This window comes from Nipponia nippon, unplaced genomic scaffold (assembly GCF_047370975.1).
Source record: "Nipponia nippon isolate SJK-2023a ecotype South Korea unplaced genomic scaffold, ASM4737097v1 scaffold_3, whole genome shotgun sequence".
Lineage (NCBI taxonomy): Eukaryota > Metazoa > Chordata > Aves > Pelecaniformes > Threskiornithidae > Nipponia > Nipponia nippon.
In genome coordinates this window covers 40,894,311-40,918,781 of record NW_028262347.1, presented here as the reverse complement: position 1 = coordinate 40,918,781, position 24,471 = coordinate 40,894,311, and the positions used below count along the sequence as shown (strand labels likewise).

The 24,471-nt window shown below is 38.9% G+C and overlaps 1 protein-coding gene across 10 annotated transcripts in view; it reads left to right on the top strand.

The window, feature by feature from the left end:
• Positions 1–1,087: 1,087 nt before the first annotated feature.
• Positions 1,088–24,471, top strand: part of ZFC3H1 (zinc finger C3H1-type containing) — a 43,892-nt gene continuing 20,508 nt past the window's right edge. For 7 of the 10 annotated variants that reach the window (XR_015706383.1, XM_087764927.1, XM_087764923.1 and 4 more), the window contains exons 1-16: positions 1,088–1,779; positions 5,756–6,175; positions 9,220–9,284; positions 9,553–9,751; positions 9,955–10,181; positions 11,358–11,481; positions 13,162–13,259; positions 14,247–14,450; positions 15,149–15,313; positions 19,117–19,254; positions 19,663–19,784; positions 20,121–20,267; positions 21,325–21,499; positions 21,691–21,822; positions 22,556–23,104; positions 23,188–23,297. Coding sequence is in view for 9 of the 10 variants with exons in the window: in XM_087764927.1 (XP_087621053.1) it covers positions 1,197–1,779; positions 5,756–6,175; positions 9,220–9,284; positions 9,553–9,751; positions 9,955–10,181; positions 11,358–11,481; positions 13,162–13,259; positions 14,247–14,450; positions 15,149–15,313; positions 19,117–19,254; positions 19,663–19,784; positions 20,121–20,267; positions 21,325–21,499; positions 21,691–21,822; positions 22,556–23,104; positions 23,188–23,297 (3,458 nt within the window). In the remaining variant the exon portion in view is untranslated. The remainder of the gene's footprint in view (positions 1,780–5,755; positions 6,176–9,219; positions 9,285–9,552; positions 9,752–9,954; positions 10,182–11,357; positions 11,482–13,161; positions 13,260–14,246; positions 14,451–15,148; positions 15,314–19,116; positions 19,255–19,662; positions 19,785–20,120; positions 20,268–21,324; positions 21,500–21,690; positions 21,823–22,555; positions 23,105–23,187; positions 23,298–24,471) is intronic. The other 3 variants (XM_087764925.1, XM_087764924.1, XM_087764928.1) reach the window with 3 other exon arrangements.

Genomic DNA, 24,471 nt, shown 5'->3' with positions numbered 1-24,471 from the left:
AAAGCAGAAAAAGCCAGCAGTCTTTCTTCAAGTTTTAGAACCATACCAAGCCTGCAAAGACATTTAGCATGCATGATCATTGCTAAGAAATTCTCAGGGACTGTGCTAGAAGTTTTAAAAGTCAAGTGTTGTGAGCTTTCCAGGGGAAGACCAATTTGACTTAGAAAGGCTGAAAGGCGTTTTTAAAATAAGGTTTCTCCTTCTGCCCAAGAAAGCCATCACTGCTCACCTGACAACACGCTGGTAGAGGCTGGGTCCTTCAAACAGAAAATGAGGTAGTACCAAAATACTCGAAGAAATGAAATTAAAACAAATTATTTAAGGAGTTTATGTAATTGCTTTAGCCTCTCCGATGCTTTTCACTCCTGTCACAGAAGCCATTAGGGCCCATCTGAACTTCAAAGCAATTACAGGTCGGGAGAGCTTCCCAGAAACCTCCCTCTTAAAAATCTTAACAGCAGTTTAGCTACTGGTAGCTGGCAGGTTAACAATGCCTACCAGGGTGCTGGGCACTGCCAGGACACCCGCTGCTTTTCCTTCTTCAGAAGTCTGTGCACCGTCCGGGGGGCGGCAGGACACCGGCCCCACCAAAACAAAGAGAGTCTGCGGCTTAGGGGAAGGAGCACCCACATGAGCGCCCAGCAGGACCCGTGCCCCACAAGCGCCGTGGTTGGCGCCGCCCCGGATGGTGCTAAGGGAAGCTGCCATTGATACTCTTGTATTAGAGAGCAGCGCAACCCACCACCACCATACAGCCGGCCGGCACCACTTCACCACGCTCCTTCTCCAGACAGCTCGCTTTCCTTCAACAAGATGGCGGCCTTCCCACTCGCCTCCTTTACCAACATGGCGGGTCGAACCCCCATTGGCCTCCGCCCCTCGCCACCGCCCTCCTATAGGCTGAGCCGCCGGCTTTCCCCGCCCCCTACATTACAGGGCGTCGCCCCCAGCTGGGAACTACATTACCCAGGATACCTCGCGCCCCATGAGGTAACGCCCCTCCCTTCCCTCCCGGGCAAGGAGGGACGGGGCGCGGTCTCGCGAGAGTCCGCGAGGGCCGGGGCAGCGCGGGGTGGGGGGGGGGCGGGCGGCGGGGAGGGGTCCGGGCGCGGGGCCGCCCTGCGCAGGAAACGAAACCGCCCGTGCGGCCGGGGCGGGCCGCGCTCTGCCTCGCCGGGACCGTTGGCCTGGGCCCCATGGCGGCCGCGCCCGCGGAGGCGGCGTTGGATCCTAGCGGGCTCTCTCCGAAGGAAGAAGGGGAGCTGGAAGACGGCGAAATCAGCGACGATGACAACAACGGCTTCAGGCCCTGTGGCGGCGGCGGCGGCTCCGAGCCCGGCGGCGGCCTCGTCAGCAGCAGGCCCTACTCGAGGCGCAGGCCGCCTCCCGACCTCCGCGGGGGCATCTCCCTCTCCTCCTCCGGTCGGCGCTTCCCCCGCTCGCGGCACCAGCCCCCGCCGGAGATGGGGCACCTGCACGGCCACGGCGGGTATCGGCCCAAGGACTCGTTCCGCTCCCATCCGCCGCCCATGCCGGCGCCGCGGATGCCATCGGGCTCGCACTCCGAGACGGGCCCCCGGCTCTCCTTCTGGGAGCGCAGCCACAATGCCTTGGACCGATTCCGCTTCCGAGGCCGGCCCTACAGGGGTGGAGGGCGCTGGGGTAGGAGCCGAGGCGACGGCGATCGAGGAGGCAACCCTCCGGGGAGGCCGCCCGGAGGGGGAGGCGGTGCCGGCTTCAGTAGCAGCCAGGGCTGGAGGGAGCCCTCGCCTCGAAAATGTATCCTTGAGACGTGAGAGGGAGCGGAGGCGGGGAGGCCGTGCTGCTGGGGTGAGCCTGGGTGTGTCAGTGCCGCGTTACGTGGCCGAAAGCCCTGCGAAGGGACGATGTTCCCTCCTGCTCTGGCGCTAGGACTCCCGTGGGGTTAACGGAGAGGGAGGCTCCCCTTCCAGTCCCAGGGGTTGGCTGGGGCAGCGGGCCCTGCTTCTCAAGGAGAGGCTGCTGGGAAGCCAGATTGCTGCCGCGAGCTGGCTTGCAACCTGGCCGATCAGTCCCGTGTCGGGAAAAAGTGTAGCCTGAAACAAAGCTGTAGTCGATTGGATCCCAGGTGGCTGCTTTTCTAGCCCGAAGTGCGAGTATTGTGAAGCGGGGTCAGTCCTTGGTGCGGCAGTTTTAAAGTCTGTAATTAAAGTGTCACAGTTGTAAAGCTAAAACCCTAAGCTTGTTAATTTCCCTTATTGGGCAATGAAGGATCCACTGTTTTTTCACTTTTGCTTCCAGCCCTTCGGAGGCTGTTACACATAGCTAAAGTTAACTTTACAGCTAAACCTAAGTTGAACCGGGACTGTGTGCACAGAATGTGGTTTATATGGGAGTTTGGGTAACATACGAAAGCTTTATTTCTCTATAAAGCCGTACCCAGCTTTCCTTGTAGGACGTTCTCCACTGCTTGCTCCTAGTTAATAGAGTTCTAATTTTTCCTCCTTTTAGGAGTAGGAACTGTGGAAGTGATGGAAAAAGCTCTTCTCATTTTCCAGGTTTGCTATAGAAAAAAACCATAAAGAACTGATGCCAAGTGTAACTTAGGGGCAGCCTGGTACTGAAACTTGATGTAACTGCGTTGTTGCCTCCCTGAAAATGTAGACAAGTGTAAAAAACACTGAACAAGAGAACTAGTGGTTACAACCTATTCTCCAGAATCTCACAGTGGTTTATTGTCCTCTGTACCAGTAGTCAAAGGATGTGAGTTGTTTGCTTGACTGTGCTGGTTGATCCCAGGAACAGGAATTTTTCCTACTTGTGCCAGGAGTTAAGGCTTTGAAAGCTGCTCATTGGATCTTTGTGTTATTTTAGATACAAGATTATTTATCAATGTCACTAAGGTTTTTTTTTTTTTCTTTTTTTAATGTGGATGAAGTATGTAAACTAGTGATAAAGACATGCTTTTATTTAGTCTAATCTGATAAAGTTACAGCATTACCGAAGTCTTCATAAGAACTCTTCTTTCAGGGATCTTATCTCGAGAGGCAGCGAGTGAAGATGTGATTTGCCCAAGGTCACACAGTAAGACAGTTCTAGTGGTGAAAATAGATTTTAAGTTTCTTAATTTGCAGTGTTGCTCTGAGTACCAGAAAATGGTTACTTTCTGTGTAGTGAGTAATTTGCAGGGCAAACGTATTGATCATCCTAAACAGACGTTGCAATGCTTGTTAATACTGATACAGAGTCTCCTTCTCCCTTTTAATTAAAAGAGCATTCAGAAACCGATTATTACATTTTCAAACCAAAAGCAGAAAATGAGGAGGTCCTTTTTTTTTTTTTTTTTTTTCCCCTGATACTTAAGATGCAGTCTTGTGTTTAAACATGATAGAGAAGGTTCTAACATTGTTGCTCTTTCATAAGTAACATTCAGTTGTTTATGGATCATATAGTTAAGGAAGGCCCGTGATTTTCTCTCAGTGTAAGTTCTTTTCTGTATTTTTCGTATCCTTGACACCTAAAGGAGTCTATTACAGTATTCCTAAATATTAAGGTACCTGCATGTTGCTAATATTAATGGAGTAGCGGTGTAGTTCATGGGCATGTGACTTCAGAAGAGACCTTCACATCAACTGGTACAAGGAGGCTTGTGGCCTGGAGTGGTATTTGGAATTCCCCCAGGAAAGTGAAATGTTTAAGTCTCTGCTAAGAGAGAGATGTCTTTTTTTTTTTTTTTTTTTTTTTTTTTATCCTTGGAACTAGTACTTTGCACAGTGCTTTGTAGAAGTATATGTATAAATGGAGTAAATGACACGGTGGAGCACTTCAAGAATTCTTGTTACTTTTCTTTGGGTATTAGCTTTTAATAGGCTTTTCTCTTTTGATTCCTAGCAACTTTAACATGAAGTTGTTGGGTAGTCATTCTGTAGAAATTCTTGCATGAAGAATTGTGGAATTTTGAGTCTGAAATATGAAACCAAGATGTGACTTTCTGTTTCTGTTGAATTCTGAACTCTTCACAGCATACATTTTTCTTCACTTCTAAGCCCCTCGTTTCTTCAGTTCGTCCCTTTTTTTTGGTTGTAGGGTGAAGTTTCTTCTGAGTTGATTGAAGAATAACTACTGTTTTAATGTATATGTGCCTGTCTGCCTTTCATAGCTCTCCATGTAGTCTTGTATTCTGTGTTTAGAACCACATATAAAAAAAAATTCTACATATGTGAAACACAGAATTTCTGATTAATACCATTGTGGGAGCTCTAGCAATTGTATTATCCTGAGCACAAAAAACATGTCAAAGTATTGTCTTGTTACCCAACTCTAGATGACTCGGAAGCTATTGAAGTATTTCAATATCAAATAATAGTTAGACTTATTAAGGGATTTAACATAATTTATGAAAATTAGCTTCTGATTTTTCTGTGACTCACAATCTCTACTGTAGTTGTCTTTTTGGAAGTAGAACTGTGTTGGAAGTGAATTTGGCAAATATGTTTACTGCGTAATTTGGTGTCATATTGCACACAGCTCTTCGTATAGTCAGCATGTTTATAGATTGTTTGATTGCCTTCTGGATTTTATGTAGTTTATCTTTGCTAGTTTCTGCTTTTTGTGCTGAAGCTTAAGAAAGCATTGTAAAGCAAAACATTTCCTGATATTACAGAAGTTGTTTTTGTAGGATACATACCGACATTCTTCATACTTATGCTAGAGGTTAACGTAGTGAAGCATCCAAGTTGTTGATGCACGTTGTGAGCAGAAGACAAATATAAAGTTATCTTCCTCTGGATTCTGTATGTCTGCATTCAGAGGACACCTATTTTAGCTTTTAGTTTTAGTCCATTTATTGTTTTAAGAGATGACGTTGATGAAAGAGCATTTCGCATAACTGGGTGTGAGTCAGCTGTTATCACAGCGGGGTTGATACCGAGTCAGGTTTGACTCAGTCGACTTTCAGTATCCAGAAAGATTTCCCCTCCAGCATGATTATTTTACAGGATAGTTTAGTTTTTCCAGTGTCGGGTTAAGGTAAGAGGAAGTGAGCCTCTAATAGTGAGAACTTTTATTCTGGATACAGTTGCCTAAAAATATTTCCATTGCCTGCCTTGGACAACGTGCTATCAAGAAAATCTATCCCTTGGGCATGCATAGACAACCTTTTTTGAGTAATTAGTAATTCCCAGTCCTCTCTTAGCATTTTTTGAATGTTTTGTTTGCAAGTCTTCAGTCACTTTTTATTCCCTTCAGTTGTTGATTATTCTTACCTTACCTAATTTGTTGAGCTGCAGCTACTGCAGTGTGTAATTGTGCTGTGGCTAGACTTAGCATTTTATGAAAGGATAAAATAAGTGAGAATGAATTTAACCTGTCTTTTTCAGAATGTCAGATGGGGAGTCAGTACTTGAGTTATGAACTATGACTTGTTCTGTGTAATAGGGAACCTTCTCGGCATTACAGCTGTTGTCTCTTGCTCACACCATCCTCCCAGAAACAAGAGTTCTCAGCAATTCATGAAATTCTTGTCATAAGTAGGATATTATAAATTGTTGGTTTGAGAAAATGTTTATTTAAGCTGTCAGTATATAATAATGGATACATCTTTTGCATGCTTTTCATATTTATAAAGGGTATTTTTCAAGCTAGCCTTAAGGTAAAACTAAAATATATAAGAATGATCTTAACTTCTGTTTCTCAGAATTTAGTCTTCAGTGGTAATATTGCCACTGTTTTAAGGTTATACATGTTCTTGCATTAGTTTTCTTGACCAGTAATTCAGCCAAAACTTTTGGAAGGTCCCCGTCTAGAAAGCAGAACTACTCTTCTAAAAATGAAAACTCTGTGGAAGAAAGTTTTGAGGATCTGCTCTTGAAGTATAAGCAGATACAGTTAGAGCTTGAATACATTAATAAAGATGAAAGACTGGCTTTGAGCAACAGGGAAGAAAATGAACAACAAGAGGATGATAAAACAGTGGACACTGAGGACCAAATAACTGTAGAAAATGACAGTATTGCAACGGATGCTACAAAAGAAGTATCTCCTGAGGAGAAAAATCCGGTTATAGCCTTTCAGGCATTTGAACTGAAACCTCTCAGACAAAAACTGCCTACTCCAGCTGAGAGGAGCAGATTAAAAAAGGGCAAAGAAGGAACGAAACAGTCATCACAAAAATCTGAAGTCACAGAATCCGGCCAAGGTGAATACTTGTAAAGTTGTTTTAACTTGTAAAGTTCTTTTTGCTTGCCATTATCTATCATATTTATTAGGTGTTGGGGAAAATTTTACTTTAATTAAAATATTGATTTTATTTAAAATGTTAAATGTTTTAAGTTCTAGATGTAATTAACTCCTGTTTTATGTAATTCAAGGAATTACGTAAACATGCTTGGAAGCATGTTTTTGTTTTTTTTAACTAATATGTTTTCTTAGACTGGTGGATACTTTGCCAGAAAGCACAAGGACAGGACTTGAAGGTTTTAATTGCTGTTCACAGCAGAAATCATTGGCTTTCACTGAAAGTTTTCCTTCTGTTTTTTCCCTAGTTCTTTTTTTGCAGAAGCAAAATGTGGTTATTTTTTTAGCTGAAAAGATAACATTTAGAGACATCTTTTTCTGTATTTGATCTTTGTTATGTGTTTTGTTCAGTGTAACAAGCCTTTATGAGATGTTTTCACCAGAATTATTTTGGTCACTATTGATATTCACGAATAGTGAAGAAATCACGGGCCAGAAATAGAAAGGATTTGTAGAAGAAATGTAGCCAAAGGGTAGAGTATCTTGTCCAGGTAGTTCTGGACTGCAGGCCAAAGAGCATAATTGCTCAGACGCATGAACCAGTTACCGAGAAACAAGTTATCATGTCCAGCTGACCTGTGGTGAAAGTCCTTGAGCTTACTTTTAAGTCTGCAGCAAAATAAAGCAGCTAGCTTCAACTTGCTATTCTGAGGCTTCATCTAGTTCTAATAAGCGTTTGCTGTGGTTGAGGGCGTGCTTGTGGATATCACTTGTCATCTTATGTTTGCTAATTTGTCAATTTGTGTAAACTATCAATTTGAGTGGGAAGAGACAAAGTAGTAAATGGATAGATTAAGAATACAGGTGAGTAATTAGTAGGCATATGAAGGTAGGACTAGAGCACTGAAAGTCAAAATGATTTATACATAACTTCAGAATGAGACTTCAGAAGGCAAAGCCTGTAAAGAAACCGAAAGAGAAAACTGATAATTAGTAGTCAAACCACCTCATTTTTTCCCCTTGTGTCTTTCCCATTAGCAAAACCAAAAACCAAACAAACAAAACCACCCCCCCCCCCCCCCCCCCCCAAATATAGGTTCTGGTATTCTTTAAGAGGTAATGTAGTTTTTAATGGGAGGCATGAGGAAAAACAACGGATATTGACCATAGAAGAAAAAACAGTAGCCTGCAGGAAGAGAACATAGCAAGGCAGGAGTAAAAGAGCTACTTAAAAAGCAGAACAGTCACAAAAAAAAAATCCAACTTCAAAACTTAGAAGCATTGAAGTTGAAAATACAGTTCATATGATAATGAAAATAGATGCTATAGTATGCACATTAAGAGCATCTTAATTTTTGCACGCCACTGGAATGTATGACATAAGAATGATCTGAAAGCAGACAGATTAAGTATTAGCGTGACTGTTTATCAATGTAATACAGGCTTCCAAGAAAGACCCAGCTGATTTGAGTTATTGCAGATTCATGTGTATCAAGTGAATGTGTACTACTTGATTATGCATATATTAGGAAATAAGCAGAATTGTTTTTCCCATTATTTTTAAATGGTGTACTGCACGTTTCTCCAGACCTGTTCAAGTTGAAGAACTTGTCTTAAAACTCAGGGAAGTTTGTGTCTCTTTCTAGAATTAATTCTCCGTGGTTCAACTGTTCTGACAGAGGCTTTGCAGTATTCCCTGCTATCCTTCCCTTGTTGCCCATTAGTCTGTTCTGCCTGTGTTGTCCCCTTCTGGTTTGAAAGGGCGTTTTAGTTTGTGTAGTATGTCCCTGCATATGTCTGCATCACAGAAACTACTGTACCATCTGTGTCTCCCTACTTCTATCCTGTGGTCTGAATGGTTAGAATCTTTGCTTAGTGTAGTAACTTTTTTGAATTTTCTGTTAGCATACATACGGGTATTAGATATTTATTTTTCTTCCTCTTGTATGTGTGCTTTTAAAAAAATGCATGCATGTGCAAGTAGGAAGACCTTCAGCATTTGCTACGTACCGTTTTTGTTTATGTATAAGGTCTTGGTATATTTTACACAGCACCTTTCTGAATGTGAATTTTTGTAAAATGCTAGGAAGAGTAAAAGCTGTATGGAGTACAAACTTATTTTCTACCAATCTGAGTTGTGAGAAAGAATCCCTCTTTGAAGAAAGGCTAATATAGGAAAAGATCTCCGAGCTTCTCTCTAAATGTTTATTTCCTTCTTCTGATGCAGATAAACATATATATGTGTGGTTATATAAAAATTATATAATTATAATTTTGCTATCAATTATATTAATAGTTGTTAGCTATAATCATTAAATTATGTAATAGTATAATATAATATTATATATTATGCACATTAACATATTATATTTTTATATATATATATACACACTATATCATAATCAGATGGATATATGGCTTTTGGGCAGTCTAACAAGTTAATATGTCAACTTTTTAATGTTTCGCAGGAAAGCATTACTATTTACTATTCATTTCCATAGGATAACTCTTCTGTTTTCCTTTGGCATGAAATGGAGTGTGTTCTTACTGCAGCTTTAGGCCTTTATATTTAATTCTGCAAAAGACTGACCAGTTACTCAAAATAGCTGCCAGTGGAATCTGAGATGCTCAGGACAGCAGCTGATATGAGATGGTAGCATAAAACAGATGGCAAGAAGTCTTCTTTTCCCCTTGTCTCTAAATCTGTTTTTCTCTGCTTCTTGGGGAAGTACATGTCAACTTCAAGACAGATAATTATTAAAAAAATGACAAATCTTGCCTTAGGCTTACGACATCACAATGATGTGGATTTCATCAGACGTGCCAAGTTTATATTAATGTTTGTTAATGTGATCTTATACATACAACAGCTATTCTGTTTTACACTATGTACCAATGATACTGATAAAATATGTTTGTATGGATTAAATTCTGCACATCATTTTAATGTAGCTCTGTCTCATGAGAAACAGCTCGCTCAAAAATATGGTATGTTTCTTTTGGAAGGTACAGAAGACAAAGAACAAACATCAGTGCGAAAGCTTAGCAGTTCAGATGTTACATCTGAAAAGGTAAGGAAGTATTCCTCTGTAGATGAGGCGTAATTGCGTTATGATACTCTGATGGCTTTTTCCAAATTGCAGTCCAGAAATGTTTCAGTAATAGAAACAGTCCATTCTTAAGGAATGACACTTACCGGTGCAGTAGGATTTTTAACCTTTCTCTTGATAAAAATTTTGGGACAGACTACAAAAGACTTTCAAAAAAGATTTAGTTATTAAATGATGTTTCCTGATTTTTTTTTTTTTATCTTATTCTTTCTTCTCTTTTCTTCTCAAGAAACTGCTTGATGATGAGGAGGAGATGTCTGAATTGCAACTTAGGCTTCTTGCACTTCAGTCTGCTAGTAAAAAATGGCAGCAAAAAGAACAACAGGTGATGAAGGAAAGCAAGGAAAAATTAACAAAAACGAAAAGTGTAACACAGAAAGTCAAAGCCAGTACAAAAGCACATTCAACAAAAAAACCTAGTGCTACAGGTAATAAGTTTAAAGTTACTGAAATGGCTACCAATGGCATGACCTCTGAAATAAAAACCCCCATAGTATGTTATGTGAAACATTGGGCAATAAGCTTTAATCGTTCTAAACCCCTGTACATCTACTCAAAGCTCTTGAAGAATCTAGGATTAGAGGGAACCATTTAGGTAAGGTGGTGTTAATTGCATACTTTTTATTTAAAGCCAAGCAAGCTTTGAGGAAACAGCAGACGAAGACATCAAAGAAGATGCAGCAGCAAAAGGAACAAGACAGGCGTCAGAAAGAGGAAGACCAGAGGAAGCAAGAAGAGGAAGAGGAGAGAAGAAAAAGAGAAGAAGAAATCAGAAAAATTAGGGACCTCTCAAATCAAGAAGAGCAGTACAATCGATTTATGAAGCTAGTTGGAGGAAAGAGGAGATCGAGAAGCAGGGTAACAAATTTGTTATATGGTGTTCAGGTGTTATATTTGGGATTCATGAGTGATTTCTGTCTTGCCCTTCCTGGTTCTATGTCCCTCCTTCCTCCTCTCCCCCCTTAAAAAAAAAAAAGACAAGCTCAAAGTATTTCAGTGTTTACAGTTTTTAATCCCATGTTGGGCAGGCATTCCCTTTGGGTTTGGTAAGATCAGTTTTTGAGTTGTACATTTGCAAGTCAGTGGTAAAGCTCCTAAAGATATTTTGAACATTGTGATCAAAGGGCAGCGTGTAATTTAACACAAACCAATCAACCAAACTTTCTTGGCTTTCTTCTCTTAGATTGCAGTTTTGTCTCCACATTTTCAAACTTTTTGTGTCTGTACGACTTCAGTGGCCTGCCTCTTTCAAAATGTCATCTGAGGTTTGGTTTTTTGTAGTACTTAATTTGTCAAGGTACAAAATATGCCCCGACACAAAAACTAATTAATTACTTCAACGTCATTACAGGATGACAGAATTTTATAGAATTTATGAAGAAATAAAGTTACTGCAGTGCTGGTCATGCTGTATTTGTAGGCTGTCTTCATTCTGTCACCTTGAGATTAGCAAAAGGCACTTGAGTCACTAATGTTCAGTCTCTCAAACATTCGTACATTACAGAAAAAATGACAGTGTTTCTTCAGCATTAATTCTTTCATCATGGAAGCAGTACAGCTGCTGCAGCTAGATGCTTCAAGTGCTTGGAGCTACTGATGCTGTAAGGAGAAATGAAACTGCAACTGAGGGAACTGGAACTGCCTATTTGAGGTCATGTTATGGAAGAGTCCCATATAATAAAGCATTTGATTCTCTTTCAGTGTTTCAGAAATGTATAAACGTGGCAATTTACCAGATACATAATGACCTCATAGGTATTTAAAAACTGCTTCTATGTATCATGAACACCCCCCCCCCCCCCAAAGATCAAGTTTAAAACTGCCTGTTAATTTGTCAAGTCACTACCTGCAAGGGATTTGATTAAAAGGTGATCTTCAGTTTGCTCTGTTTGTACAAGCTAAGTAAATTGTATTTATAAAGCAATTGGAAGACAAAATTATAAGGGCCTGTTTCTAAAATTTACTTCTAACTGGTTTGCTCTAAGAGAATAACATAAGACCAGCTAAATAAAATACGCTTTTTTGTGTGTTTAGTCTTCAGATACAGACTTGAGATGGTCTTTGGATAAGCCGTCTACAGATAGTGCAGGAGGCATATATCAGTATGATAATTATGATGAAGTTGCTATGGATACAGATAGTGAAACTAACTCTCCAGGTAAGACTTACTTACAGTTTTCATGTATGGTGATTGGTGAAAATAGTTTAAAAGTAGCTATCTTTTGAGGAGGAAAATCTTTCTTTTGAGATGTGGCAGTTAGAGAACTAACATTTTAAGGCAAGACAATTCTGTCTTGTTTTAATGCTGATTCTCTTTCTTCTCCATCTCTGCTGTAGTAGTATTTTGAAGGTCTTCAAGGTTATACTGTTGTCATTGCAGTATTGTAGAGTTTATTCTTTTACATTCCCAAGCATCTGTGTGGAAAGTAAGGGCCCCAGGGTGTTGACAGGATAGACAGCAGTTTTGCAAAAAAGGGCCTGGGTGTCCCAGTGGACATTAAGTGAAATGTGGATCAGCAGTGTGGCTTTGGGTGATAAAGGCGATCTGCAGCCTGGGTTGTAGCACTGTGACTATAATGGGTAGGTGGTTGGAGGGGGCTGTTAAACGCTGACAAGACTACATCAGTTTTCTGGTTTCACAGTAGGAGAAAGGTGGTGACATCCTAGGAGGAGTCTAGCACAGGACCCTTTTTGACTAAGGGAAACTGTTCCAGGCCTGTTTTTCATAAAGTTCATTGGGGACTAGAGCACTTGATTTATGGAAAGAGACTGGGAGAGCTGAGTTTGTGTTGAGAAGAGAAAGCTAAGGAAGGCTTTTGCTGCTGTCCCCAACTACCTAGTGGGCAGCTATAGAGAAGACAGACCCGAACTCTTCTGTGGAGTGTGCAACAGAAGGACAAGGGGCAACACTTAAACTGTAACAGAACAAATTCTGGTTAGATATAAGGGAAAACTTTCACAGAGGATGGTCAAACACTAGAACAGGCTAACTGGAAATGTCGTGGAATGTCCATCCTCAAATATACTTGGAACTTGACTGGAAAAGGCCCTTAGCAACCTGACTTCGGGGGCAGCCCTGCTTTGAGCACCTGTGCTGGAGCATATGCCTTCCAGAGGTCTCTTCCAGCATAAATCATTTATTGATTTCTGAGTTTGAGGTACATTTAAGGTATTCAGGTTTCCTTGTTCCATCTCAACATGTGGAGTGTTGACAAAACTTCATTAAGCGTACTACTTTATTCACCATCTTTATTCTCTTGCTTTTCATCTCCCCCCCCCCCCTTTTTTTTTTTTTTTCTCCTTTCTTGTCAGCCTTCCTTATACATTAGTTTGCTAAAATACTGCACCTACTGTTTTGGACATGTAAGCTACATGAATCTTCTCTTGATGAAGCATCTTAAGCTCTAGTTTTATGTTTCAGAATTCAGCATCAGCTGTGCATTTGGTCTGCTTCTGTCCTAATCCGTATTGTATTTTTGGTAGCCAGTAATCAGGAGACTCTGTGTTGAGACACCTAGTTTAAGAGGGTAGATTCTTGCAAATGAAATCAAATATGAGGGCTGAATCATTCTGAATCATTACCTTAGTAGTAATGTTTGGCTGTAATTGCATTTCATGTGTAAAATAGAAAAAGGACAGGTAACTACCCTTTTTATATACATACATGTAAGAAATAAATGCCCTGTGCTGTGTCTGGTGTTACCTTGAAAATTGGTGCATAGTATAGACATTTGTTTCCTCCTCCTGCTGCATTAAATCAGTTGAAGTATAAGCATGAGTTGGTGCTTAATAATTACCTGCCAGATTTCTTATGCTTGATAATTTTTTTTAATTACAGCATCTTCTCCGGTACAGCCTCCTTTCTTTGAGTGTCCAATAGGATATTTTCCACCTCCGGTACCACCAATTTCCTTGCCACTGCCACCTCCAATTCCAGTAAGTAACCTTGAAAGGAGTATATTTTTGAAAAGGTTGATAATTCTCATTTTGTATCTTACTTCTAATGCTAAAGTTAGGATTAAATTTAGATTATGTTTTTGATACAATTCTCTGTTTGGTGATTCCCTTGAACTAGCTGATAGACTTGTGTTTGCTTTTTTAAAACTCTTTATTTCAGCTATTTTTTTGGCTGATCCAGTTCCTGTTTAATGGAAGTTCTCCCTATTGAACTAAAATTTTCCCTTCATTGTTAGAGCTGTGCTGTTTCATAACAGAAAACAAGAATTGCTTGAAGCACATAAGGAAAAATAATGAATTGGAATTGTTAGTGCAAGGCAACTTTGCCTGTTATCTCTAGGCCATGTATGTAGATATGCTTAGTCTCTGACTTGTTACCTACGGGGGGGAAAAAACAACCGAAAATGTAGCTCATTAGTCCTTTAAAACTTTGTGCATTTTGACTACATGCTGTCTGTCTTCTCACCTAAGAGTCCACATGGAAATTCAATTAGTGTAGTTTTTTTCCCACCACTGTTCTTCACTGAATGATTGTTACCCTTCTTAGTAAAGCATAGAAAGTTGCCATTCCCTGCCATGACAGCTTCTGAATTTTTGACTGAGGGACACTGTAATTTTGTTAGCGAAGACAAATACATAAAACTGTTTAAGAACCCTTTTTTCAAGCAGTGTGAACCTGTCTGGTCAGCCATATTTCTGTGGCTAGACTATCTCTGGTTCGGAATTCTCATTCGTGTTTAGTTTGTATGTCTGCACTACTTTACTATCCAAATGTAATCTTGTTTCCATTACCTTCTTTGAGTAAATGCTAACTGTTTAGCAGCAGCCTTTGACAGTGATCTAAATCTGCTGCAGTTTGAATTAGTTTTAAACCATGAAATAAGTTAGGTCTTAACCTCTGCTAAATAATCATAAAGTAGTAGTAATTTTCACGTTTCAAACCCTCATTTTCTTTTTTTATCACAGCCTGTACCATCTTTGAGCCAGCTTTACGTGGAGGGCATTTCTGGTCTTTCTCTTGAGCTGCCTCCACCTCTTCCACCTCTTCCCCCTGAAGAGCCTGAACAGCCACCAAAACCGCCTTTTGCTGATGAGGAAGAGGAAGAGGAGATGCTCTTAAGAGAAGAATTACTGAAGTCTCTAGCCAACAAACGAGCTTTCAGATCCGAGGTACGCCATTGGTTTTTGAATGTAAACCTCTAGATGGCAATCTTGACCAAAACTTAAATGTGACCTGCTAAGTGAGGATTACAGCCTTTTTTATGCTGTCTTTCTGATGTCTTCAAAAAACCCCCAGATTCTCTGAATTTCCGTCACCCTCTACCTCCCAAAAGAAACCAAAACAAAAACCACCCCAGAACACCCTTTGAGTCGTAAATTGCAGCTTGTCTTTTATTTCTGAAGGAATTATGAAACTTCAAGATAATGAAAATTGAGTATGTTCAGGGGAATGGGGATTTTATTTTCTGCAAAAAAGAAGTTTATTATTTATCAGCTGTCAGTTAGAAAACAAGACACTTAACTTTGTTTCAGCCTTCTAGTAAAAGGAGTTAAAGAGGCTAACTGTGGTGGGTTTTCTTGGAGTGAGAAGCAAAGTTTGTGGTTGTAAAAATTTAGATTGTTTTTGACCTCATTAAAAGGTCGCAGATCTCTTGCAGTTGAACTGTGAATAACGGGCATGTTCTTCTGTGCCTTTTTGATCTTATTGCAGAATTGTAAGATTTGTCTAATACGTTTAGATAGTCTGCCTAAATCACAACTCCAAGTTCCAAGACATGTATGGAACAGTCTCATTTATGCTTATGTCTTTTAAAATAGCTGTGTATAGTGTGTATTTTTATGACTGTATTTTTGTTTTATTTTGTTAGGAAACTTCAAGTAACAGTGGTCCACCTTCCCCTCCTGTTCCAGATAATTTGCAGACTGTTCCAAGAAGCAATCTGTCTGCTGTCAGTATTAATACTGTGTCTCAGCCACGGGTACAAAATACAAAGTTTGTTAGAGTACCAAGGCCTCCACGAGCAGTGATCACAGTAAGGAAATATTGGTGCTTTCTATTCATAAGACCATGAGTTGAAGTTGTCCTCAGTTCAAGTCAACAGCAGACTTTAAGGTTTTCTGGTGATACAGCACAGAATGGTAGAGCTTCAATTAAACAGTTGAATTATTAGTAACTTCAATAATCCATATGCTTTTCTAGAAAGAATTTGACTCTGAAGTAAGAATTTACAGCTTAAGAGAGCATCAAAACACACCAGCATTCATCTGAACTAAAAGACACTGTAAATATAGTTCAATTAATTTCTTTTCCAGATTAGCAGAGATTAAAGGGTGCTGTTCAATGGTAGTTGAGCCAATCTTATCACTGTTTGTTGCCAAAAAAGAGGTGGTCTTGCTCTTTCTCCTGATCCTGGCCAAACGGTGTCTCCCTTCTTTTAAACTGGGGTCTTAAGCAACAGAACTGATGCTCCACTTATTTAACATGCTAAACTGGTTAAAAAACTGACCTTGGGGGGGGAAAAGGTACTTTTCCTTCTAGGGGGAGTTGAATTTTTTTAGTGAACCGTGTGTGAGCATCAGAGCTAGCACAAAAGTAGTGGCAGATGGCATGTCTGTGAGTGCGGACGGAAGACAGGAGAGAGTATTCTCCTCTTCAGGCAGCAGCAGACTTTGTTACGTTAGCTCAAGCCATATTCTGTAACTTGACCTTCATTTGAAGGGAGGTATGTGCAGCTAGCATTTTTGATGTCTGCAATCTCTTTGGGTTGTTGGAAATGTGTTATAAAAACATACTTGCCTGTGTTATGCCAGGCTGGAAGTCCATATAATCTACTGTTCTATTTATGGCAGTGAACCATACATGATGGATAGTTTGCAATTATTTTAACAACACATCTTCCAAAGCGTGGTTTGTTGTAGCTCTTTCCCATGCAGATTCTCTAATGAATAATATGATTGAGTCCATACCTTTGCCTTTCTGTCAGTGGATGGTGTCTCTAATAAACTAATTTTTTTACTAAATTTGGAAGAATATATAATATCTTTGAGACAGTTATATCACTATCAATAATCTAGCTGTAGCTGGCCAACAGCTTTCTTGCTTATAAATACAGACTCTATGATCACTTGGTCACCTGATGCCATAATGAAAAATAAAAAGCTTAAGATGGTAGAGACCTGAATGTTCCTTTTTGGCCACTCTAAGGCCTGCTTTCCTTTCTGTAGGAAAATTGTGCTCTTAAGCTTAAAGTGGAAAGAGAGAGAGATATTTTTTTTTTTAATCTGTACCCATCTTCACAATCTACTTTAAATTCTAGATATAACTAGAGTAATTGTTCAGTTTGGGCATGCTTATAGCCTTTCTATAATCATTTCATGTTTACTTACCTTTTTAAGTGTTCTTATGTTTAAATACTAAACCTATTCTGAAAAACCCTTTAAATTACCACATATTCTATTGTTTTCAGACTTCATTAACTGCTATTGCATAAATGAGGGAGAGCACATGTTACTGGGGAGCTGGTGGTTTGCTTAGTAACATAATAAATGTCTCATCAGCTGTGCTGTTGAAAGGCATTATGTAAATGTTAAAAAACCTGCAACTGAAATTCAGTGCCTGTTGCTAATGATGGCTAACTTAGTTAAAGCTGACAGGTTAATACCTTGTATTTGAATCAGTTAGCTTGGCTAGATTTTTTTTTTTTACAGAAATGATATTAGAAACAAAGTATTTTGCATTTGTTAACTTTTTTAAATAGCTTGGGATATAGAATATATAAAATAGGTGTATGTTGTAAAGAACTTACGGACAAATAATGTTCACAGGAGACTAGTCACAAGGTATTTCTATTCTCTGAAAACAATTCAATGTAAAAATAGTATCAATTACTCCTGTTAGTTTAAGCTTTTAGAAACAATTTGTATTGAACACTTATGATTTTTTTTAACTTTTGTAGTATTTGGTATTTCTTACTGGAGCCTAAAAACGATGAACTCGTGAGAATTTAATTTTGAACTTAAAAACTGGGAGTTTTTCTGTGAGCATTGTTGGATATATCCAGAAATTTTAAAAATCACAAAGGTATAGAAAATGCAAATTCTTCAGGTTTTTGAAATCTAATGTCATAGTTTTGGGGGCTTGGTAGCTTTTGAATGGTTCAGTATGCTGGACCACATTTCAGAAGAGGTTTTAAATTTACAAACCTTGGGATTTCTTCTGTGGATTTGAGGACCTCTGCGTGGTGAAATAGCCTACAGACATTGGTTTGCTTTTTCAGTGACATCTTGTAACCCTTTTTCAGAGTAGTCATGGACGCTTTGTTCACCAGAGACTGACAATATGTCTTAGAACATTATGGAGAGATCCTGCGTTACAGCTGAGGCTGTAGTTCCCCTGGAGCAGAAGCTAATCTTGCTGAAGGCAGTGTGATGGTAGTTGCCTGGTGTTACTTTACTGATTGTTAAATGTTTTGCTGAACCACATCAAAAAATAAGACCTGGGAAAAAACACCCTGGAGAAAAGCTGACTTTGACCCTCCCCACTATCAGCTTTTCCCCTAGAAGAAAAATGGAGAAGGCAGTTACACAGTTTACCCTACACAACTGTGCCAAAAGCAGCTTGGTGGCTTTGGTCTTTTAATACCAAGAGCCAGTGATAGGGGAAAGGTTCTATTGGGCATCTGAAGATGAGAAGGGTGGGGTGCCTTGCCTCATTAATTTAAGTTTCCATAGAGCTACAGCCAGAGAATATTTGTGAGGAGAGGACCAATGCCTTGTTCTGTTTTCTTGCACCAATATAAATTGGAATTTCACCTACCTGTGCTATGGTGATGTAAAAATGATGCAGCTGTAGTACATTCAGAAGTAGCAGATATGATCCTTATCTTAAGAACTGTCCAGAAAGAGAATATCAACAAGAAACAATTGTGGAAATTGGGTATTTTTCACTTCAAAAAGTGTTCTGTGGTTTTTTTTGGGTGGGTCTTTTTTTTTTTTTTTTTTTTGGTGTGTGGGGTGTCAGCTTTAAAAGACACTTAGAGCTTTGAAGAGGTCCTGTCCTGAGGTAAAGGTTAAATGTATGACTGTAATTGTCTGGGCCTACACTGGGAGATGGGAAGAGCAGTCCTGGAAATGTGAACTAAGTTGCTTCTTTTCAAGCTGTAACTCCAGAGTATTTGAGGCTAATCTAAATTGTCTGCTTGTTTGTGCTGGAATTGGCAGTCATCTGATCCTCAGTGAGCTGTTTCAGTTAGTGATGCTGGCAAAAAGTGATTAATCTTGTTTCATTTGTTCTTTATGTACTGTTGGTGTTCTGCCAATTTAACTGCCTGAGCAGCTCACTGTAAGGTCAGCTAAGTAGAACTATGGGACAAGAGGCATCACAACTGTGTGGCAGAAAGATGATGGAGTTCTATGTCTGCCACAGCATTTCTAATGCAGACTTGATTGATTGTTACCTCTTATTACTTAAAAAAATTGCGTGCAAATGGCAGATGATAATTTTCATTACAATTGAAATGATTCATGAAGTGTAGGAGTCAAAGGTTTGAGATTTGTATGCTGTGACCATAGAGATGTAAATATGCTGCAGATACTTGGGAATAGGTTGAAAATGTTTGGAGTACCTTTCATTTTAGAGTATCAAGAATGGGTACAGTATCTCTCTTGTAGTGGAGATGCACGAATGCTTAGGCTTTTTCTTACAATGTGGAATTGGCGTGCCATGATAACAAAAGGAGTTAATATCTTTTTTTTTTTCTCTTCTAGTAAATATGTGCTTAGTTGTATCTGTCTCTAACTTTTTCTTGCTATAAAACTTCCTTCATTCTCCCCACAGCTTCCAAAACACAAGTCTGTTGTGGTTACATTAAATGACTCAGATGATAGCGAGTCTGATGGAGAGCCAACTAACTCAACTAACAGTGTGTTTGGAGGACTAGAATCTATGATAAAAGAAGCAAGAAGAAATGTTGAGGTAAACACTGTCAGCGTGTAGGTTTATTTTATAATGATTTTGCTTTGTATATGGAATTCAAACTTTAGAATTGGGTTCAAGAAATACTGGATTACATCAGAAATGGGCAAGAGTGAGTACATTACTCCTGTCTGGACCATTACATTGTAATTTGGATTGCACAAGCTAATGAAGTTTTTTTTTTTTTTTTGTTAAGATGGCATCCTGAAGACAGAATTTGTACTATATTTTGGTTTCATTTTTTCAATTAAAATTCAATGCATCTTTAATTACTAGCAAAAAATATTAGCTTAGAAGATCTTATTAGCCTTGAACAGCTTTGTTTGTGCTGAAATACCTCTTAAAAATAGTAGTTAATAGCTGTACTTTAAACCAGTGTGACTAGTATTGACTTCAACCTTGTTGTAGCAGGCCTCAAAAATCAAAGCCCCTCCAAAATCAGAAAAAGAAAATGATCCAATGAGAACTCCAGAGGCTCTACCAGAAGATAAGAAGATAGAATACAGACTCTTAAAAGAAGAGATTGCCAGGTACAACCGAGTTTGCTAACATAAAATGTACATTCTGTGTAGTCCTTTACTAGTCTATTTTTGTCACTGGAAGGAAAATGTGAGTTTCAAAACCTTGCCATTACCTTCAGGTTTTTCCCCCACTCAATTTTTAATAAAACAACATAGGAGTCTAAAGAAAGTCCTTGGATTTGAACTGACTTACAGTGGTTGATTGCCGTTGTGGAAAGTTCTTTCTCTTTTAACTTGCAATCTTGTCCTGCTACTTTTTTTGACAATTTTGAAACTATTGGGAGTACAGGTCAAAATGAATGTTGAAGGTACTGAACATCTTTGCTTTTAACATCTCTGTTTTAGTCGTGAGAAGCAGCGCTTAATTAAGTCTGATCCTCTGAAGAACAATTCGTCCCCTGCAAATTCTGATGGTGAAGTTGATGGAGTTGGGAGAATAGCAGTAGTGACAAAACAAGTCACAGAAGCAGAAGCAAAGCTTAAGAAAAACAGGTACATATTTCACTGCTGTAAGTCTTGCCTTGTTCGCTTAGCAGGATGAAAATTGTAAATAATATTTTCAAATGTGTAGCATTTAAAGTGCAGCAGATGACTGGTTTTCAGTTGTCTTGAACTATCCAGTCTTGAATTCTGTTGCTGTACAAAAGGAATTGTGGTGTTTGATGGTAACTTTTAAGTATGATTTGTCATGCTAACTGTTTTCAGCTGTGTTTACATTTAGTGACTAGAACATCCTCTGTGCCACTTAATAACTCTGAAATATGAAAGAAATTAGTGTGCTTTTCACTACTCTGTACACTTGGACGGTAGCATGTTTCAATGTATGCCTGATACATATAAATGAATGAGTGTTTCTGCAGAATAGGTATGCTGTTTGAAGCTTTTCCTGTACACCTTTTCTCTTTTAGCATGCCTCTTCCATGTTTCTCACCCTTCTTCCAAGTTACTGTGGAAAATATAAGTGCTTTGCATCCTTCTTCTCTGCTTCTATTGCTACTTGATTATTCCTGTGTGGTCTTGTGAACAAACTGGTTCCTGGTCAGACATAAATTGAAGGACATTCTTCCTCCCTGCCTTTATTCACACCTAAGTCTTTATCTTGCTTCCTTTAATGCGTAGCTTTTTATATTTAATTACTCTGCTATTGTGCTATAGTACTACGGCTTGTGATCTGCTAATGTGTGTATGTGCCCTAAGGAAGAATTGGGTTGTTACTTAACAGAAAGCAAGAACGTGTTTTTTTGATGTCTTAATGTTAAAAAGAGTATTAAAGATACACCACTTGCTTACTTTCCCTTGTTCTCATAACTAGAATATTTTCATCTGCCTTATACTGACATGCTGAACTTGGGATACTGAAATCTGCTGTATGTACTACCAATATTTAATGTCTTATGGATGTTAAGACTATGGAGAAACTTAGAATGTTGTTTGTTAATAAATGAAAAAGAGCTGGGTTCTTAAATAACTAGGGTTTCAGAGGAGCAACGATAGCTCTGAGAATCTTCCCTTTGGAAAAAATTTTGTGACATGGCTTTTCTACTTTTAGACTTCTGTTGATGAAGGATGAATCTGTCCTGAAACATTTGTTGCAACAAGAGGCCAAGAAGAGAGAGAATGTTCGAATTGCTGAAAGTAAGATTAACAAACTGGCTGAACAGCTACAAGCAACAGAGAAGATCCTGAATGCTAATAAGATGTTTCTCAAGAAGCTTCAGGAACAAGTAACTTCAGTTTTGAAATGTTTCTGTTTCCTAGAGCTGGAAATCTTGAAATGGGAAGCCTGATTTTTGGAGGCAGTAGGCTTTCTTTGAATTAGTCTTTTAAGTCCTGTGTCTTTTCTGATTATATTTTACTATGTGGTCATATCTGAAAACTTGCATCTTACTGTAGTATTTTTTTTTTCTTTTTTCAGATTCATAAAGTTCAACAACGAGTTACAGTAAAAAAAGCTCTAGCATTAAAATATGGGGAAGAACTTGCTCGAGCAAAAGCAGTAGCAAGTAAGGAAATTGGGAAACGAAAACTGGAGCAAGATCATCTTGGAGTAAGTCTGTTGCATGCTTTTAAACCATGCCGTACTTGAAAAGCAGTAGCAGTTTTGACTAGGAAACTTAGTTCAAATGGGATTTCAGGAAAATAGGAAAATATTTCAAAAGCACGGTAGGATTCTTCCTATTGGTTTCCTATATGTTTGAGAATTCAACAGAAAAAGCGTTAAGCATTTAAAAAAGAAAACTGTTCAAAGCCTGCATTTCTGTGCCAGGGGAATGTCATTAATAGATAAATAATGAGAGGAGCTATATGCCTGTGAAAGAAGGAAATACTTTATTGTCTGTAGACATCAGTGATCTTGTTAAAACTGTCTAACAAAGATGCTGAAGTGGGGATCTGATCTTGTTGTCCTGAAAAACAAAATAGAGAAAAACCAGGCTAAAATGTTTTTGTAATTTTTTTTCTTTTTGTGTTTTCACCACCCCACCCCCCAACACCACTGTGTATACTTGTTTTATAGCTCACCTTTTAAATCCGGTCAGAACTTCTGTTGAAGCCCTGTACATGATGTAGGGTAATTTTTATTGAAAAACCTGCAAACATGCCAGTTGGATTGTGGCAAACTCGTCTGTGGTTTTCCTGCTGTTTTTTGAAATTTTCTGGCAAGAGTTCAAAATACGTTTTTATAAACTCTGAATTAAATATCTTGCCCATGTTTCATTTACCTCCTGTCAATAGATCAGTAAATGTGAAAATGAAATAAAGGGAATTTTTTTTCTTTTCAGCCAAGCAAAATGTTGAAATTGGAGAACTCCCCTGCATCGAGTCCAAAAAAGCATTCAGCAGAATTGATTGCACTAGAGAAGAAACGACTACAGCAACTAGAGTATGAATATGCTCTGAAGATTCAGAAATTGAAAGAGGCCCGTGCGCTTCAAACCAAGGAACAATCAAATATTGCACCTCATGCAGAAGAGGAATCTGAATTTGCGTTACCTCAGCCGTCACTTCATGATCTTACACAGGATAAATTGTCTTTGGACAGTGAAGAAAACTACTTTGATGATGAAGTTCTGTCTAATTCAAACCGAGAACGAAGGAGATCTTTCAGAGAATCTAATTCTTTCACTAAACCAAATCTTAAACACATGGACACTCCAAAACAAGAAACTATAAACAAACTTTCCAAAAAGGCATCAGAGGAGCCTGAGCTGTTCCTTGGGTTGAATGTTGATGAACTGAAAAAACTTTATGCTAAAGCTGACAGCTTGAAAGAGCTGCTAGTGAAAAGTACTGCCTTTGTAGTGCCGAAGGAAGATCTGTTGTGTGGTCAGGTAAATGCTTTAAAATTTAATATGAAGGTCGTCTTTATTAGGTGGTATTGTGATTACTGTATACCTGTTTGTCTGTTTCCTAGGAAATTTCAGTGGACATGGATTTTGTTACATCACAAAATAAACAAACGGAAGTGAAGCCATTTCCATTTGGACCGTATCATAGTCCTCTTCTAGTATTTAAATCCTACAGGTACGAAGACTGTAGCAGCTGTTTGACTTCTGTGTATATGTGTTCTTGTTCAAGTATTCTTCACTGCTCTTCCTTAATAGCCAGGCATGTGCAGAAAGACAAGTTGCAGTGAGAAACTTGACCATCCTGAAACAATTTTGTGTAGTTTAGGGAACCTAATGATTCTAGTTACTTTTTCTGGTATGCAGGAGTCCCTTGCTTTTGTGCAGTATGCTGCTTTTACATTGTATTGCATACTGTTCCCTGCAGCTGGATTTTTGTTCGGTATAACGAAATTAAAAAATAATAGTTAAGCATTTGAAAACAGGATTTTTATATCCAATGTGAAGCAATCTAAAATCCAGGGAAAAAATTAACAGAAGTGTATTTCAACTATGTAGTCTTTAAACTGGGCTAGGATTTACATTGTCTGAGTCAAGGTTGAGCCAATCGCCTATTTTTGGATTCCTGCTCAGTGGAAAGAGGCATGACACAGTGATTCATCTTGACTTAAAGTAGGCACCTGCAAGTGTAATCAATTTGACACATCTGTATTCTGATTAAAGAGAGCTTTGTTCCTACACATTAACTTTTAGAAAACAAAAGTCTGGAATTTAAACTGGAGCAGTTGAATCCTACCATGTGCTTCAGTTTTTTTATTTCTATATTCTTAAGCAGCAAAAGATGGAGGATGCATCATAAAGGAGTATTCATTTTAACTTCGTGGCTTCAATTCCTTAAGGAGCTAGAAATCCCAAAATTGACATAGTCAAACCTTAGCTAAAGATTTAAAACAAGCATTAGTCTTCTCAGCCTAGACTGGTTTTAGTTTGTTTACACATTCTAAAATCTGATGTGGAGGTTTTCACTGTTTTTTTGGGTTAATTTTTAACGGTTCTCTTTATACTTCCATTTGACATTGATCTTATGCTGACTGGAGCATGAGTGCAGTTTTGCTAGAACTAAACTAAAATTCAGTTTCACAGTTTGCTTTCCCTGCTGGATGATTACTATACTTCCTGTTCTTATATGAATGAAGTTCTGCACCTGAGGGAGAAGAAAATGCTAGAGCAGAATCTGTTTAGATTGAGAAGTACTGTTTCGTTCCCTCACTCTCCCACTGTTTTCACTTTCCTCTTAACTCATGGATCAGAGATGCTTTTGGTCAGTAGCAGGGTTTCGGAAATAATGAGAT